At 42.6% G+C, this 16,663-nt stretch overlaps 1 protein-coding gene across 1 annotated transcript in view; it reads right to left on the bottom strand.

Annotated features, from left to right (window-relative positions):
• The window catches only part of LRRC1 (leucine rich repeat containing 1), a 69,208-nt gene extending 53,056 nt beyond the window's left edge, over positions 1-16,152 (bottom strand). Inside the window, exons 1-2 of the mRNA XM_059469138.1 lie at positions 15,884-16,152; positions 625-742 (exon numbers count right to left, since the gene is read on the bottom strand). Of these exons, the coding sequence (XP_059325121.1) occupies positions 625-742; positions 15,884-16,042 (277 nt within the window). The 5' untranslated portion in view covers positions 16,043-16,152. The remainder of the gene's footprint in view (positions 1-624; positions 743-15,883) is intronic.
• Positions 16,153-16,663: the final 511 nt, after the last annotated feature.

The following is a 16,663-nucleotide window of genomic DNA, read 5'->3' as shown; positions in this document are numbered from 1 at the left end:
ACAATAAACCCATGTTGTTTCCAACAACACATTTTAGAAGGTAGTTTCTCCCAGCATTCTTTTCTGAATTCATCTTTGCAGTTGACAAACAGACTGATTCTTCTTCCACAAGTACAACTAGAAATACCAGCACTCTGCCTCTTGCTAATCCCAGGTAAAGACCAAAGCAGAGATAAAGAACTGGACTTCTAACCCACAGGCCGTCCCTTTTTTAGGACAGAAAGCAGCTTTTTTTTTTTTCAACTTCTTTTTTTTTTCTTTTTTCTGTTTTTTTCCATCTCTAAATGCCAGGCATTTCAGAGAGCTCAGGGAATGAAGTCAACATTGTGACAGATACACATATGAAACTACCACATGAAGCATTTTTTAAATTGAAAAATAAAACAGGCTCTCAGAAACAGAACTACAGCCAAGCACTATTTTATTACTGTACTTATACCACAAGCTCCCTTCTCCTCTTTCCCTCCTTCCCTCTAGAACCAGAGGTAAATCCATGAATTAGACAAGAAAGTGTTCTGTAGGACATAGATAACAATTTCTGAGACACAAAAACCCTACTAACACAGTTTTCTAGACCATGTCATAGGACAGTATAGAATCAAACAAATTAACCTTGGAGCTTACCATTTCGAGACAAATCAAGTTCCACCAGCTGCATGAAATTTGCTATTTCTGGGGGGAGCCGTTGGATTTCATTATCACTAAGTCCAAGTTTCCGTAACTTCACAAGCTGGAAGAAAGGCTGAAAGAAAGAAAAAATTGCATTTCAGAAAATATTCACATAACTCACATATAGGCATGATAAATGATGAGGAATAACTAGAATCACTTTTAAAATGTGAGCTAATTAAAGCTATTGCATGGCATTAGTTATGCAGATCTCCTTCACATCTGTACCAGAACAAACATTTTGTTTTCATTTTCACATGCAGACAAACTATAACCTGTATTTTACCTAAAATGAAAATGTATGTAAAAAAAAAATAATCCATAAAGCTTGCTGTTAAAGATCATTGCAGATAGACACTAGCAAAATCCAGAGTGCCAGTTTAAAGTCATTAATGGGGCAAGGCTACCAAGCAGAGTAATTATAAGCATCCTAATTACACACCAGGGCTCATTAGGAAGTTAATACAGAGGAAGGCTTCCAAAGAACAAGATCCAGAAAAGTGATGAAGAGGGGCTGACAAGGACTTCTTCAGCAGTGAACACCAAAACCAACTAGGTTACAGAACCAGCCTGCCCCAGGCAGGCTTTCCTTCCAGCCTCAAACACCCTCTGCTCTATGGCCCAGTTTCAGAAGGACTAAGGAAACCTGGGCAGCATTTCAGGTCTCCTTTGCTTGAGGAAAAGCCCAGCCCAGCCATGTCCATGTGAGAACACGGCACACCGGGCTGGCAGCGTGCTACCATTCCCTGACCCCAGCCACGGGGGTCTGACAGCCCCCAAGACAAAATAACCATCAAGCAGGCCAAGCTGAAAGTCAGGTCAACCCCAGGCACTGGGAGCAGCTGGTGACTGACAAAGGATCATTTAAAACATAGTGAGATGTAGGCATTGCTAAGAAAGTTGTGGAGCTGATACAGAAACTTTCCTTTCTTCCAGGCGGGCGTTTCATGGGGTGAGGATTTGTGCAGAATGAAATGACTTCACACACAAGTCATCTTGATCAAAACTGAACAGACTCCTCCAATTTTGAGTGAGTTTTGTGCCTCTGGAGTGCACAGGGAGTTTGACCCAGCAGTCAAACACCTGCACCTCACCCACTCACAGCATTTGTGCATGCCTGCACCCCCATGGTTTTGCCACCTTGGGGAAAATGGAAGATATTGTAAATTTGGGATACCCACTTACATTTCATCACCTGCAACCCCTTCTACAAAATTAGCACCTTTTCTTGAGGTTTTTCTTTTATTTAGGTGATGGAGTATGTGCTCTAAATGTCACTCAGATATTACTTAAATTGACACAAAAAGGGACAGTAAGGCATCTCACTAGGACACAAGGCAAAAGCAGTTTCATCAATCTGTATTAAAATACAGGGTTTCAATCTTATTTTGAGTGGTCAAGATCATAAATCAGGTTAAGTGCAAACTTTCGCACTTCTGCATCAATCTTTCAGTACACATTGTGTCACAGAAAAATAAACCACATCTGAAACAAACGTGCTTTCCCTCCAAAACATGGGTTCCTTTTCGGGGATAAGAAGGATAGAGCTTTAAAAAGTTTATAAACACTCGACAGTAAAAGATGCACCAGATTTGAATGTGGAATTTCAAAGGCATTTTTGAGTCAGAATGGCATTCCTCCACTGTTCCCCATATTGAAATTGTTTAATAACACAGTTGAAAATTTAAGAGGAAGGTAAAATTCTCAGTAATTCCATATTTCTAGCTCCCTAAAAACTTATATTCCAATTAAAATAGCCACAAATGCTTTTTAATCCTTCATTGTCCTCAAAAGATCCATAACTGCATTTTCATATCATTACCATTCTTACCTTAAAACAAATGTAGCCCTTTCTCTAAATATTTATTAATATGCCTAAACTAAAAATCCATCAGAAGCTTAGAAAAGCACTTAAAGACACTTTAGTGAAAACACAGCAGGAGTACACTCTGCAGAAGAGATCCCAATCTGTCCTAACACTCCAAAGTAAATACTTGCCAAAATGTGTTCCTCAAAGCAGTGTGTAGCTGCTAAAGTGTATGAAAGTTATAAATATTGATGTTCTCCTACAAATCTTATCTGAGCAACAGTTGTCCCTGACAGATATTCACAATGGCAAGTGAGCAAAGACAGCAGGAGCATGGTTAAAAGACAGAGCAGTCCTCCAAAGAGCTGGATATCCTCAGGAAGGTTTGAGGTACCCACAGTACCACGTGTCAATGCAGTTTGTATTTATTAAATGTGCACAGCACGTGTGCAACAAGCAATATTACACAATATTTAAAGACATTCCTCTTTCTTCAGCTGATTACTACGTAAAAGAATAATTAACTGGAAGGTTTATTTCCCATCTGCATAACAATTTTTAATGAATGACACCATTTCCTAGATAAAATCAAACTGCAGTTACACGAATGGCATTTCTTTGAACTTCTGGTTTGTTTGTTTTTTTTCCTTTAAACTACAGGACTCAATCACTCTTGCATGTTTAGTGCATCCTAGTCCCATTTCATTAAGTGTTCTTCCTTTCTCTAAGACACATCATTAGTGCTCTGAAGCACTGCTGGAGAGGCAAGCAATTCCTTTTAGCCATATATGTTTTATCTTTCAAAAAGGCCACAAAGGAACAATTGGAAAACAGAGAACAAAGAGAATTAAAAACTTACTCAATAGAGTTCAACAAACATAAACATACATATGTATACATATGTATGTGTTTAAATATCTGAGATTTTTAAAATACATGCCAACAAGAAACATGTTCCTAATTTGATGTCTCTAACACAGTTCTGCCTCTATTTGATAAGCTCTAACACAATCCAAAGTGCAATGGGGCTGCTGGCCAGAGCAGCATATCCACCCAGCATGCTCTAATAGCTGGTTTTGATTGCAGACCCAATGCCTCTCTGAGTATCTTGGCAACACTTCTAATGCTGCTTAGTTTAGCCAGCCTAATTAATAGTGCCTCAACGAGAAAAATAATGCCATGAGCATAAGCACTGAAGTAGCCTACAACTTGCTATTTAGTACCAGTTCCTGACCCTCAACTGAAGCTTTTCCTGCTATCAAAGAATTTATAGAGGTTTCTATTATATGGATTTTTTAAGAATATACATCTTGAACAGACCCCTTCTCTCACTGGAAAACTAACCAAGACTTTCTCACCCAGACACATATTTAAAAAAAAAACTTCATTCTGACAAAATTGGGTCGATGTCAGCCAACAGAAGAAAAAAAGTAACAGATAAGTGCATGACTCACTGAAAAGTATAAACAGACAGTGTGATCCCACAGCCCTCATTTTTATACCTTTTTTTTTAAGAATACCACTACAACTGGTACTCAATTCTATAAAAAAAAGTTAAGAGAATTAAGCCATACTAGTAGGATATTTTCTTCCGTGCAAGTGGCCAACACAACATATCTCTGGGTTTCTTTCAATGGTTCTCTCCCAAAACAAAAAATACTCATGCCTGAGAATTTTCCCTGAAAATTCAGCACCTTGGCTGATGGGAATAAAAAAAACATAAATGGAAATACATGAAAACAATAAACAGTTAAAGTAAAACACATAGGAGGGAACAAAGATGTTTTTGCAGTTAATGCTTTCTAAGGGGAGGAGCAACATTCCAGCATCATCTGAGCTGCCAGAGCCTTTGCAGGGCTAGAGACATGTCACACTCCAAACCCACCTGGCACAGGTAGCATAACTAAAGGTGCACTGTGTTAAGCAAAACATTTCCATAAAAAGACTACTGCTAGCTATTGTGACCACAACTAGCAGCAAAGATAATTAAAAATTCTCTTTAGGTAGACTCCACTGCCTAATTCTCACAATGGGCTAGCATAAGCAGTAGACATTAGAATGAGATGTAAAGGAGAAAGGAAATTGCAAATTAACTTGCTTCATGGTTACACACACACCAGATAAGATGAGGGTTTGGTGGTTTTTTGCTTCAGGATTTTTTTTTTTGCAAGCACTTGAGCTGTTGCTGACAAGATTAAGAATTTGTAAGCATTTGCTCTTATGTCAGATTTCCTTCAGATGCCAATATGGATTTTCCACATGCACATGCTGCCTCAGCTTTTAAGGCTTCTTCAGGCAATCACATTATTATATTAAAATGAATTAAGTAAGCTCTAAGACAGAGTATGTTATTAGGTTCTGTTTCATAAGTATGTCTGTATTTATTTGACCCATTTTCCAAACTTACAAATGACCAACTAAAGGCTATCTATGCTTTAGAATTAAGAAGTGGTACATAGCAATTTAAACACAATTTAACTCCTAAATGCATTCTTGTTTTAAATCTTACTTCAGGCTCCATTTTCTTCTCCTACACTATAAACAAAAATCAATGGGGACACCATTTCATTTGTTTACTTCCAGTCACCAGCTATGTGTCCTCCTTCGGTCCTCAGATAAGGGAAATTACAGCAAATCCTTCCCCACACTTTTTATAGTGCTTCAGAAAGATCTTTTTCTGAGGTCTTTCTTCAAGCAAACACAAGTAGAAGAGGCAATTTTGGTAAGCAAAGCAGTGAATAAGAGACAAGGCATCAAATCCATGAAATAACCTTGCAACACAGCTGCTGCCCAACAGGGCCCCTACCCTTTGCTTTGGGGAGTTACCTGGGAGTTACCATTTTGTCTGCACTGTTGCTTGGCTTCAGCGGCAGCAGAGGAAGCCTGTAAGAATATCATGCTATTTAGTGCAATACAATAGAAGCCCAACCCACTTTAGGTGAACACACTGCTTGGTGCTCAGGACACCATGAGGAAAACAAGGATTAAATCCCGTAGTGAAGTGAATCCAAGCATTCAAGTTCCTCAGAATGGGTTTAGTAACCAGGCTCTGGCACAAGCATACACACACATTCCCCATCTCCCTGAAGGGCAAAGGCAAAGAGGGAAGGGTGAGCTCTTCCTCATTCCTCTCCACTCCACTTCTGTCCAAGGCATCAACAGAAAGGCCTCTGACAGACTATCATATCAATGGGGGTCACTCAGTGCTGAGTATTCCAAGGAGAGAGGACACTCAGTGCCCTACGCTCTGGTGGGATTTCAAGTATCACTTCTACTCCAGTGGCCATCCCAGTCTGGAGCTCCCAGCAAGCTGTAATGCACCCTGCACTCCACTCCAGCCTCACGACATCACCCTCAGTCGAAATCCACAACTAACCTGTGAGCAAAAAACTCTTTCTAGGATGCAATTCTGTACATCATTGTCTTAAAATCCAACCCAGAGACTTCTGCCAGTAGCACGGGGGGGAGCACAGAGGAAAAGCAGCAAGAGCACGGAAAACAGACACCTTTCCTGTAGAAGCACATCCAAACTAGCTGCACAATAAAATGCTGAGGAAGCTGAATCCTACTCTGGATTCATGAAGTGTGGAAAGAGACTCCAGTAAAGCCTAGCATGGTCATTCTCAGTTTGGCATCTCCCACAAAGCCTGCTAGCAACATCAGGACTCCTCAAGTCACTCTGTCTCCTTTCGCCTGTGAGCAAGGACAGCTGGCAAAGGCAACAGGGTTTCACAAATATGGATCCCATGTGATCCTTTGGGCACAACCACTTTAATTTTCAAATAAAATACTCCCTTAGATACAGAAACAACTTCTGAGGGCAGGGATGAACTCACAGTGCAGCACAGCAGGGTCATCATGCAATTGATGACTGCACCAAAGCAGCAGCTGATGGACTTGCTCTGGAGCCTTGAGGAGATGCAGCAGCAGCTGGGGATAGACAGCAGCATAGACAGCAGCACACAGACCTCTGCCTGCCTGGCAAATGGACAACCACTCCATGCAGCTGAGTTCTCTAATTCTGTCTTCACATGTGCCATAAGCAAAGACAGAACTGTTATATATACTTGGCATGATGAAAGATTGTTTCACACATCCAACCATGTATGCAGAATATATTCAAGCTATCCTTTGGTCTTGCAACATTCTACTACCAACTTTGTGATCATGAATATTAGTGAAAAACATCATGGAGGTGGACATTGAAGCAGGAATCCATACAAAACATTAATAAAACTACTAGATTTCACAATAAGAGAAAAATATTACTAAAACAGCACAGTTCATGGGCACATATCCTAAACAGAACCAGATGCTGCAACTGCTGCCTCTCCCTCCAATGGGTACTTGAAAAGAAAGCCCAAGAGAAAGATCAGCCAGGCTGTGGCGGAGGGCCTACAGAAGACAGAGCAAAAATTGCACCAATGCCTCACTGAAGCTGGTATTCAGCATCGACCTGCTACACTTCTGACTCCCTATTTACAAAGCATATGCCATTTTCTGAACCACTGACAAGGATAGGCCACTTGCAGGTCCTACTCTCAGTTGTTAGCATTCCTTTTAAAAGAAGACAAATGAGGAACTGTCCACTCTCAAAAACCAATACACTGCAGCACTGAATCAAAATGCTGCCCTACCAAGCAATGCACTGACCAGGTTGTCTCCCACTGTTCCTGGCAGACAAGGATTTACTTTCTCTTTTATATCAATTAAGCAGAAGCAACAAAGGTTAAAGGGCACTCCATGCTAGAGGTGTTTGTTAAAGCACAGTGGTGAGAGGGACTACCTCTGCCTTTAAGAGAGGCCAGAAAACATCTACAACAATGAAACACAGATTCATTGCAGTTAAATGCATGTGCCATTTGGAGGGAAAAAAAAAAAAAAAAAAAAACCAAAGCCCACATTAATCTCTCTAATGAATTTCTAGCATGCATTTTTCCAGTATACAAGACTGTTGGCAGGAGGTAATGTCTTTATTTTTGACCAACTGATATAATTACAAAAATAACTCTACGTATAATCATAAAATTTATTTTAGAGGTACAGATGTATAATCTCTGCCCACAAACCTTGTCTCACCTACGTACATCACAAAGAAGGGAATGCTACCAGTTTACTACAACAGTACACACCTTAAAAAAAAAAAAAGTTAAAGGTATTGAAACACAACTACTTAATTATTTTCAACTCAGGACAAAAATCAGTAGAGCTGAGCTGTTACTCCAAAAAACTGTCATTAGAAAATATTTCAAACCAAGCACAGTTCAAAAAACTTCTGAACAATTGCAGGGACACTACCAGGGAAGACAATGACTTTCCTTTGTTTAGAAAACAGACTAAGTTCTTCCATCAGACTGTGGTCTTTCATTTGATGTCAAAAGGTAAAGTATTTATCAAGTGTGAAGCAATACAACAGAAAAATCTGGAAAGTGAGAGGAGAAAACCTAGACATACTTAACTGGTAATAAACTTCTTTGTAGCCTTCAACACAGAGCTCTATGTTTAGAGGTATGTTAATATAAGGATCCAATGTTGCTTCTCTACAAACTATTATGGATTTTAATAATTCAAGCATGTACTGCATGATAGATAGTACTAATTGACAATAATCACAACAGGTTACAAAAGGTAACAGTCTCAAGATACCAGTGCTCTTAGCAAGTATTTTAACATTTGTCATACTGAAAAAAAATCTCAGACTTTCAATAAAACTACTTTTACTATGTGTACAGTCTGCTTCAGCTTCACCCAGTGGCACAGTTCTCTCTCTGACACTAACTGTAAATACACAGTTGTTCAAATCATACAGTGGTATTTCTTTAAGGATTTACAGCGAGATGTGCAAAAACACCATGAAATTATCAATGTAGAAAGTAAAATAATTAAACATTTGAGGGTGAATAAACCTGGAAAACCACAATTCCATCTGTATCATTAAAACCACCCAAGTTAAAGATGGGCAAAATCTTTGATATGCCCTCTACAGAATCATAAAACAGGTGAAGTTGGAAGGGGCTCTAGAAATCACCTAGTACACCCCTACTCAAAGCATGGGCCACCTAGAGAAGGTCACCTAGGACCATGTTCAGTCAGGCTTACAGCATCCTCACGAACAGAGACTGTACAACCTCTCTGGACAATCCATGCCAGTGTTTGACCACCCTCATAGTAAAAAAGTATTTTCATATTTCAGACAGTCCCTGTGTTTCAGCCCTTGCCCACTGCCTCTTGTAAGGTCACGGGGCACCCAAGCAAGGTTTCATGCTGATTGACATGTATTTATATAAAACCATGAGCCTTTCTCTTCTCAAGGCTTAACTATTCTGGCTCCTTTAGCCTTCTCTCCTGAGAGATGCTCCAAGCCCTTAACAGTCTTTGTGGTCCCTACAGTGTATGTCCAATATGTCCATGTTTCTTCTTTTGGGACACCCAGCACTAGACAAAGCACTCCAGGTCTGTTTCCCCAATGTTAGCCAGAGGACAAGGATCATCTGCTGGCAATGCTTTGTGTTGCACAGCCCAGGATATTGTTGGTTCTCTCTGTCATGAAGGAGCATTGCTGGCTGACAGACAACTTGTCCACCAGGTTACCCATGGCCTTACCCATGACCAGCTGTTTTCCAGATGGTCAGCCCTCAGCCTGTACTGGAGAACTGGTTTATTTCTCTCCAGGTGCAGGTGTATTTCTCTTTACTGAACTTCATGAGATTCCTCTCTGCCCATTTCTCCAGCCTCTCCCTGTCCTGCTGAATGGTAGCATTAGCATAAACATAATTTTTACCAACCTCTTCCAAAGAGAATCCTAAACATACCAAAGGTTGTTTTCTCAAGATGCTGCTTATTGTTCTGTTCCTTCCTCTCAGAACCCAGAACTCCACCATCTCATGGTCACTACAGCCAAGGTGACCAAGGTCAGTACAGCTACTACAACCCTGATCTTCACATCTCAACCTGCCTTTTCTTCTTTTTAAGTATGAGGTCTAACAGATCACCTCTGTCCATTAAATCCTTGAGCAGCTGTGTTAGGAAGTCATCAAAGCATTTCAGAAACTCCTGGATTGTTTATGTCCTGATATGTTGTCCTTCCAGCCGTTATGTTGTTCAAGACCCATGTGAGGGCCTGAGCCTGTAAAAATGAGACTTCTTCCAGTTATGTGAAGAAGGCATCCTCTACTACTTCATCCTGATCAGCAGACACCCAAAACAATGTCATCCACTAATCCCAACCTGCTCTCAGCTGGACCATCATCCACCCCAAAGAAAAACTCCACAAATCCCTGCTACTCTCTCATCCAAAGAGCAACTCTCCCCATCCTTGCTTTCCTGGCCTGTCCTGCAAGAGCCTGTGTTTATCCACTGCAGCACTCCAGCCACGTGAGACATCCCACCACATCTCTCCAAACTCAAGGAGATCTGTGCATTCAATAAAAGGAGATAAAGTTCCTACATATGTACAACTTAAGCAGCTATAAACACAAATTTAAAGAGAGGTACAGTACGATAATCATGTCTTCCACAGATTACTGGCCACTGACCAAACAAGTGTCTTTCAGGCTTATGGTTGCATAATGATAGAAACAATGGTAGAACAGTGAAACTCAGTTCAGAACAGGTTTTTTCCTGAGACAAGGTATGGTATGGGAAGAACAGTGGGACTGTTTCTTAAGGAGCTTTCACAAGATTTTAGTAAGATAACAGCACCCTGGATTTCAACAGCACATGTAACAGAGATACCAACAGTGCTGAATGTCAAGCAGAGCAGACCAGCAGCATCACTAACAAAGAAACTGGGGCACAGGACAAGGCCAGGGTTTAAAACGATCTCTTGGGAAAAGGGTCTCACATCTATCTAGTAACTCTACAGAGAAGCTTTAATATATAACACCAAGAAGAAAAATTACAGATGACAGATATAATTTCTAAGCTCAGAGATGCAAAATGATTCAGTACTGCACTACATTAGGTTTACAAACACTACATAAAAATCATTCCCCAAAGGAAAAAAAAACTTCCTCAGACTCTTAGGCTAAACTAAGTGCATAGAAAAAATTTTGAAATTTTTTCTGCCACTGGAGTTTTTCCATAAACAACATCTGCTAGAAATATCATGGGAAAGTGGTCTTTATTCTTTGAGTTAAAGAACTGAGCAGCAGCAAGACAAAACAGCAGCAAAACAAGTGTTATAAGCTATTTCCACCACACCAATGTAAAGAATGCTGTGATTTAATACAAAGGCCAAAATATAATACTGCATTCAAGGGTTCCTAAGATTATTTTTTTTCTATTACTGGAGAAAGAAATATGCAGCAATTCAGTTTTGTACTGCAAATCTGAATTACAGAGAAATTAAGCTGACAGGATGTATTTGCCCTTAAATTCTAATGTACTGGAATAGAAAACATCATTTCATCAACTACAGACTGATATATAGAATTGAAAGCATTTTACTTTTATCTGATGCTTTTCATTAGAAAAGCTATTGAAACACATCATGCAGAATGTGTTATTTTCTTCTATCAAAGCAATTTGCCAGAAAGCCTACTCTTCAGTGAAGAACAGTTTTTGACGTGCAGCAAATGATATACTGCACATTACAGCCTGAGTTGAAAAATTCATCAAGTTTTCACTCCCAAGGAAAACAAAAATGCTATGGGTTTAGAAAAGAAAACCACACAAACTACATTTTTAAATCGCTCTACGCACACTGGCAACCACCTTTTTTTTTTTCCAATAAAATCAGATACACAAAATAATCAACAGAAGGCACATGGGATCCAAGACAGGAGAAGGAATTATTTAAGCAAGTTAAGAGCTACACTTTACCACCAACTCTATACACAGCCCATCCTTTTCAGACCAAAGGGTGCAGCTCTTTAATTTGTCTTGTAAAACAGAAGTGGCGAGAAGCATGCTGACAGCTAGAAATTGCTGTTCTGTGGGAAAACAGCCACATCTGCTGAGAAAGGCTTCAGAGAGACTTCATTATTGTGGAAAACCACCAGCAGCTTAATAGCATACAGCTTGCTCCTCCAGCACATCCCACCAGGCTGGCTTATCCTGCAAGAAGGGTAAGAGCAGAGGAGGGAACCTGGGAGGCAGCAGGAAGGAAGGCGAAAGAGCAGAGTACAAAGGAAAGAGACGTTTGCAAGGCCAGTCGAGAACCCAGCACAGAAGGGATGGAAGAGGAAGCAAAGCATCAGCAACAGACAGTAGACAGAGCTCTTTGGGTGGAAGAAATAAGAAAGATCCTGGAACATGAAGGATGGGGGAGGATGGGAAAGTATGAACATTCAGGGAGACGAGTCTGAGACACCAGTGGTAAAGACAGAAAAAGGTCACTGACAATGTAAGAACAAGTTCTGCACCATGCAGCTGGGGAATGGAGCAAAGAAGGGACCCCAGGATCCAGCAGAGCAGCTAAGGAAACCTTGACAAACTGACATGGAAACCAAATGTTCAGCAATAAAATTATATAAAAAAACTTTATGTTACTCTACAAACAAAAATTATTACCCTGTATTCTTAAAATGCTGACAGATACAACTTGATTTTAAAAAAGTGTTTGTAGGGAAAAGGGGGTCAGAGAAACAGTTCTTTTTCTGGGCCACATATGAATACACAAGGAAGCAAACATGGGAAAGAGTAGAAATAACAGAGGCACCTCTCTCTGATCCTCAGACATTTTTTTTCAGGTATTTTCCAGACGAACCCTTCCTACCCTCTCCCCTTAGGAAAAGGTGAAGAATTCTACCATGCATTTTGGTCAGCTTACAGAACAGAAATAAAACTAGCAAAGTAACTCTCTCAACATGATTCAAGTGTATTCCTTGTTTCTCTTGAGGATATTTCACATGACTCTCATAACACACAATTCAGCAATAGTGCTGAGTCCTGCTAGTCATTTTCCTTCAAGATGCTACAGCAATTCTCTAAGTAGTCTTCCATATTTTGATAGGATTCTGATGTGTGTTTCTTCTGTTGGGTTTTTTCATTAACACCCTAACATATGCCACGTTCTACTAGCTTATTCTAGAATAAGAGAGGTTTTAAGTTTGCTAGGAAAGCCTACAAATTAAACAAAGCCTAAGACTACTTCTGTGTCTGAAAATGGAGATTTTAGGATGTATTAGACTATATTCTTTTACTGGTGTATTGGATCAAACCAACCAAAGGACACCTTTTATAGCTACTTGATAGACATGGGGGCAGAGAGAAGTGGGGGGAGGGGGGAAGCGTGTGCATCCAACACAAATTGCCTCATCAGCTTGAGAGAAATGCAGCGGATCCACATATTTCATCATGCCACTTGCTGATATTTATCTCCCTCAGAAAGCTTTACATTTGAAGGGATGAAAAAAAAATACAAGTGGATGTAGAGTGAATGTCTAGAAATAAAGACATCATCACTGTCAGTCTTGTAGCCATCGCAAAGTTGGTAAAAGAACTCACCAGTATCTACTCGATTTCCCAGAAGCTTTACAAGACCTCCTGCCTGCTGTAGAAGATCTTTGAGACCACAGCTGCCCACACTGGGAAGTGAGTCTGAGCTGCCTGTGTGCACAATGAAGAGCTGAGCAGCAGAGCTGGGGTCTCCTCCTCCGTCCGTGGCAACTTCTGCTGCAAGTGACAGAGTTTACAGGGAGATTCTTCTTCACTCTGCCAAGGTGAGGCTTTACAGCAGCAATTTCCTAAGGGGCATCACAACCATCTCAGCAGCACAAACACCTTATCAGTGTTGAAGGATTATATTATGGCATCAGCACAGCCCACAGGTGATTCACCAGGAATTGGCACAGATCACTGTGAACTTCAGGACTTCATCAAGCACTGAAAAACACCTAACTAACCAGCCACTGAGAGTTACATAATTCTCCTGACTTGTTTAGGCCTCAACTCAGCCAAAATCTAGCTTGATTTTGTATTACTGCCTTTATGTACATAGAGAAGAAACTTAATGGAGGTAAGGTCAAACTAATATAATGAATTACACTAAATTAAGGATGTAACAACCACTTTTATCTATGCTGACCCAACAGTTTGTTAATTACACACTCTGATGATTTCCCTCACATTTTCTCTACCAGAGGTATGGTCTACTGCAGCTTTTTGCACTGATTACCAATTCTCAATCTGTACTTTGCATTGACACTACCATTTAAATATAACAGCAATTAGCAATGTATGCTGTAGCTACCTTCCACTGAGAGATCTTCCATGATTCTCCTCAACCAGATTCCTAGAGGAGAACTTTCAGAACTGGTAGAAAAGTTGAACAGGGCTCTTCCCATCAGTTTTACCCTCAATACATTAGTTTCACATTCAGGACTGCAGCTCTGTTTTTGTACCTCAGAATTCTGCAGAGTCAACACTTAGATGAGGTGATGGTGCTATTATTCTATTTATCAGAAATCATTAATAAGGAACTGACAAGGAAAGTTCATAGGTTTGTGCAGGAAGCCCCAATAAAAATGCCTCCCTGCATTGCTGACAAGGCACAAAGTACTTAGGACAGATACAAGTATGTTTCTGTGGTTGTATTTCTTCAGATTCCTCCTAGTCCAGCTAAAAACCCACAAACATACTCCTACAGTATTTTTAGGCACTCCTGTAACATGATCCATGCACATTAAAAAAAAAAAAAAAAAAGAAAAAAGAACCTTCTTTCTAACTTCAACTTCTGCTTGATTCCACCACAATGCCAAGGAGCCTAGGCTGATTTTTGGAGTTTTTTAACCCCCTCAGCTATTTCTTATAGGTATGGGATGTAATGCATAGTCACATGCAACTAATGGGGAAAAAATGGTCTTTTTAAGCATCACAGGGCAAATAAAGGCAATTTCATATATTATGGTTCAAATAGCTGCACTCTATTTACAGAAATTAATACCATATAACACCATGAACAGATATTGTCCTTTACATTTGTACACAGCAACCAGTCAGTGGCGAATTTATTACTTTTCTTTAAAATCGAAGAGCCATGGGTGTCAATGGGATTTTAGTCACACACACATTAAATAACCCTGTAACATGATGTGTACCAGCCTGAAAGCCAACACTAATAAGAAAGATCTTGTACAAAGGGACTCCTGAGTTTGGTCCGTGCACAAAGCCAGTAAAAACTGCTGGAAGTAAAAATAGCACCCACACACAGGCTATACAAACCAGTTTGCTCTACTTCAGAAGGATAAAGAGTTCAGTCACAACAAGATGCAAACTTGTGCCTAGGTTTTTCAAAAGAAAAAGCCAAATTTAACACATCAGTCCAACTGACTATTTTAACTACTGTCTGAAGGAAAACCTGGCCACCACGACTACTGTTACTATGTAGAGTTGAAAAAAGAAAGTGTATGTGAGTGCGCTAAATTTCAAAAAGGAAAAAGTAAGACTGTTTAAGTCTGGGTATGAACAGAGCAACTTTGGTTCAGGTACAAACAAAGGTGCTTTTGAAAAATTTTCTGGCTAGTGAGTTCAGTTTCTTGGATTCCAAGTTGGTAAGTAAGAGTCCACATAGCTTTAAGATGTAGCTTCCAGGTAACACTTCCCGTGTCAAACTCTACCAACCACAACTCACAAAGGTTTCTGAGTTGTCCAAAGTTTAAGGAACAAACACGGGGGGGAAAAGCCCGGGGGTCCTCAAGTGAGAAGTGGAGCATGCCTCCCACCCCCTGCGCATCTGCGGAGCCGCAGTGCCTCGCTGGAACCACTCTCATGGAGTCCCTCCGGCAAAACCTGCAAGTGCCACCGGGAGAGGCACACTGGTAGGTACCCACTTCAAGGTCTCAAAATCGTGTTGAATTTAAAGCGAATTCCTCTTTCACAATAATACCAAAAATACAGTATGCATAAAACTCTGAGTACAAGCTTCAAGTGAGAAGTAAAACACTAACAACTGCGCGGGACTTAGACCGAGACACAGAAAAGGCTTATTCGTCTCTTGTGTTTTGCACAACGAAGTTTCCAGGAGTAGAAAGCAGAAACGGGAACGCGGTTATCTGCTAGAGGGTTTTGGTTTTCCCATGTACGGAGCAGATAGTATCTACCGAAAGGGGAAAAAAGGGGAGGGCAGAATACCCTCCAAGGTCTCGTAATTCCGATGACGTGAATGTTAATCACAATATACACTCATGTCCTGCGACTCCGGCACCAACCCCCCTGCCCTCCAACAGGACCTGTCCTGCCGCAAGACGCGGATCTCCAGGTTTTGCTCCTGAAAGCTCATTTCCCATCAAACTCCGGGGAAACGCTAACCTGAAACTCCGGCTCTTCCTTTAACTCCGAGGGCTGCCAGCACAGACCCACGGCCCCAGGAGCCCCTCACGCCGCCTCGGGGCGGGCGCTGGACCGGGAGCTCGGCGGGCACCTGCCGGGGCAGCTCACCCGGTCCCCGCTCCCACCCCCGCTCACCTTGGGCAGCTCGCGGAGCTGGTTGGCGTCCAGCAGGAGCTCCTCCAGGCTGCGGCTGTAGCGGTAGATCTCCTCGGGCACGGCGGCCAGCGAACAGTGCCGCTTGTCGATAGACTCCACATGTCGGTTGCACCGCCACAGGGGGATGCAGTGGAACATCGCCCCGCCGCCGGGGGCCGCGGGGCGGGCGCCGCCGCTCACCGCCGCCCCCTCCTCGCCGCCAGCCGCGGGAGCTGCTGCCCGCTCCGCCGCCGCGCAGCGCGGGTCCCGGCGAGCCAGCGGCCGCAAGCCGCATCCAGCGCGCCGCCGCCACCGGCGGGAAGCAGCCCCGGGCGAGCGCGGCGGCCCCGGGAGAACAATGGGCGGGAGCCGGAGCGGGGCGGAACCGGGGGCGTCCCCCTAGAGCCTCTCGGCGGGCCGCTGCCCGCTCCGCAGGGGCATCGCGGGGCGCCGAGCGCAGCGCTGCCGGCCGCCGCCGCGCATTCCCGCGCCTGACCCGGAACACGGGCGGCCGCTCCCCCTCCTCTCCTCCCCCGTCCCGGCTGACATCAGCGGGGCCGGGCCCTGCCGCCCTGCCCTGCCCCGCCCCGGGCCCGGACCCGGCCCGCCGCTCGCACACCCCCCCGCTCCCGCCCCGGCGCCGCCTCGCCCCGGGCAGCCGGGGGCGGGCGGCCGCACAACTTTCTGCCAAGGGAAAGAAAAGCGGCGCCGGCACGGAGCTTCCCCCGGCTGGAAGCGTAGCGTGCCGCCCGGCAGCGGGGCTCGCACCGCGCCCCTCCG

This window comes from Ammospiza nelsoni, chromosome 3 (genome assembly GCF_027579445.1).
Source record: "Ammospiza nelsoni isolate bAmmNel1 chromosome 3, bAmmNel1.pri, whole genome shotgun sequence".
Classification (NCBI taxonomy): domain Eukaryota; kingdom Metazoa; phylum Chordata; class Aves; order Passeriformes; family Passerellidae; genus Ammospiza; species Ammospiza nelsoni.
Note: the sequence above shows the minus strand (reverse complement) of the source record. Positions and strands in the feature narration are given on the sequence as shown.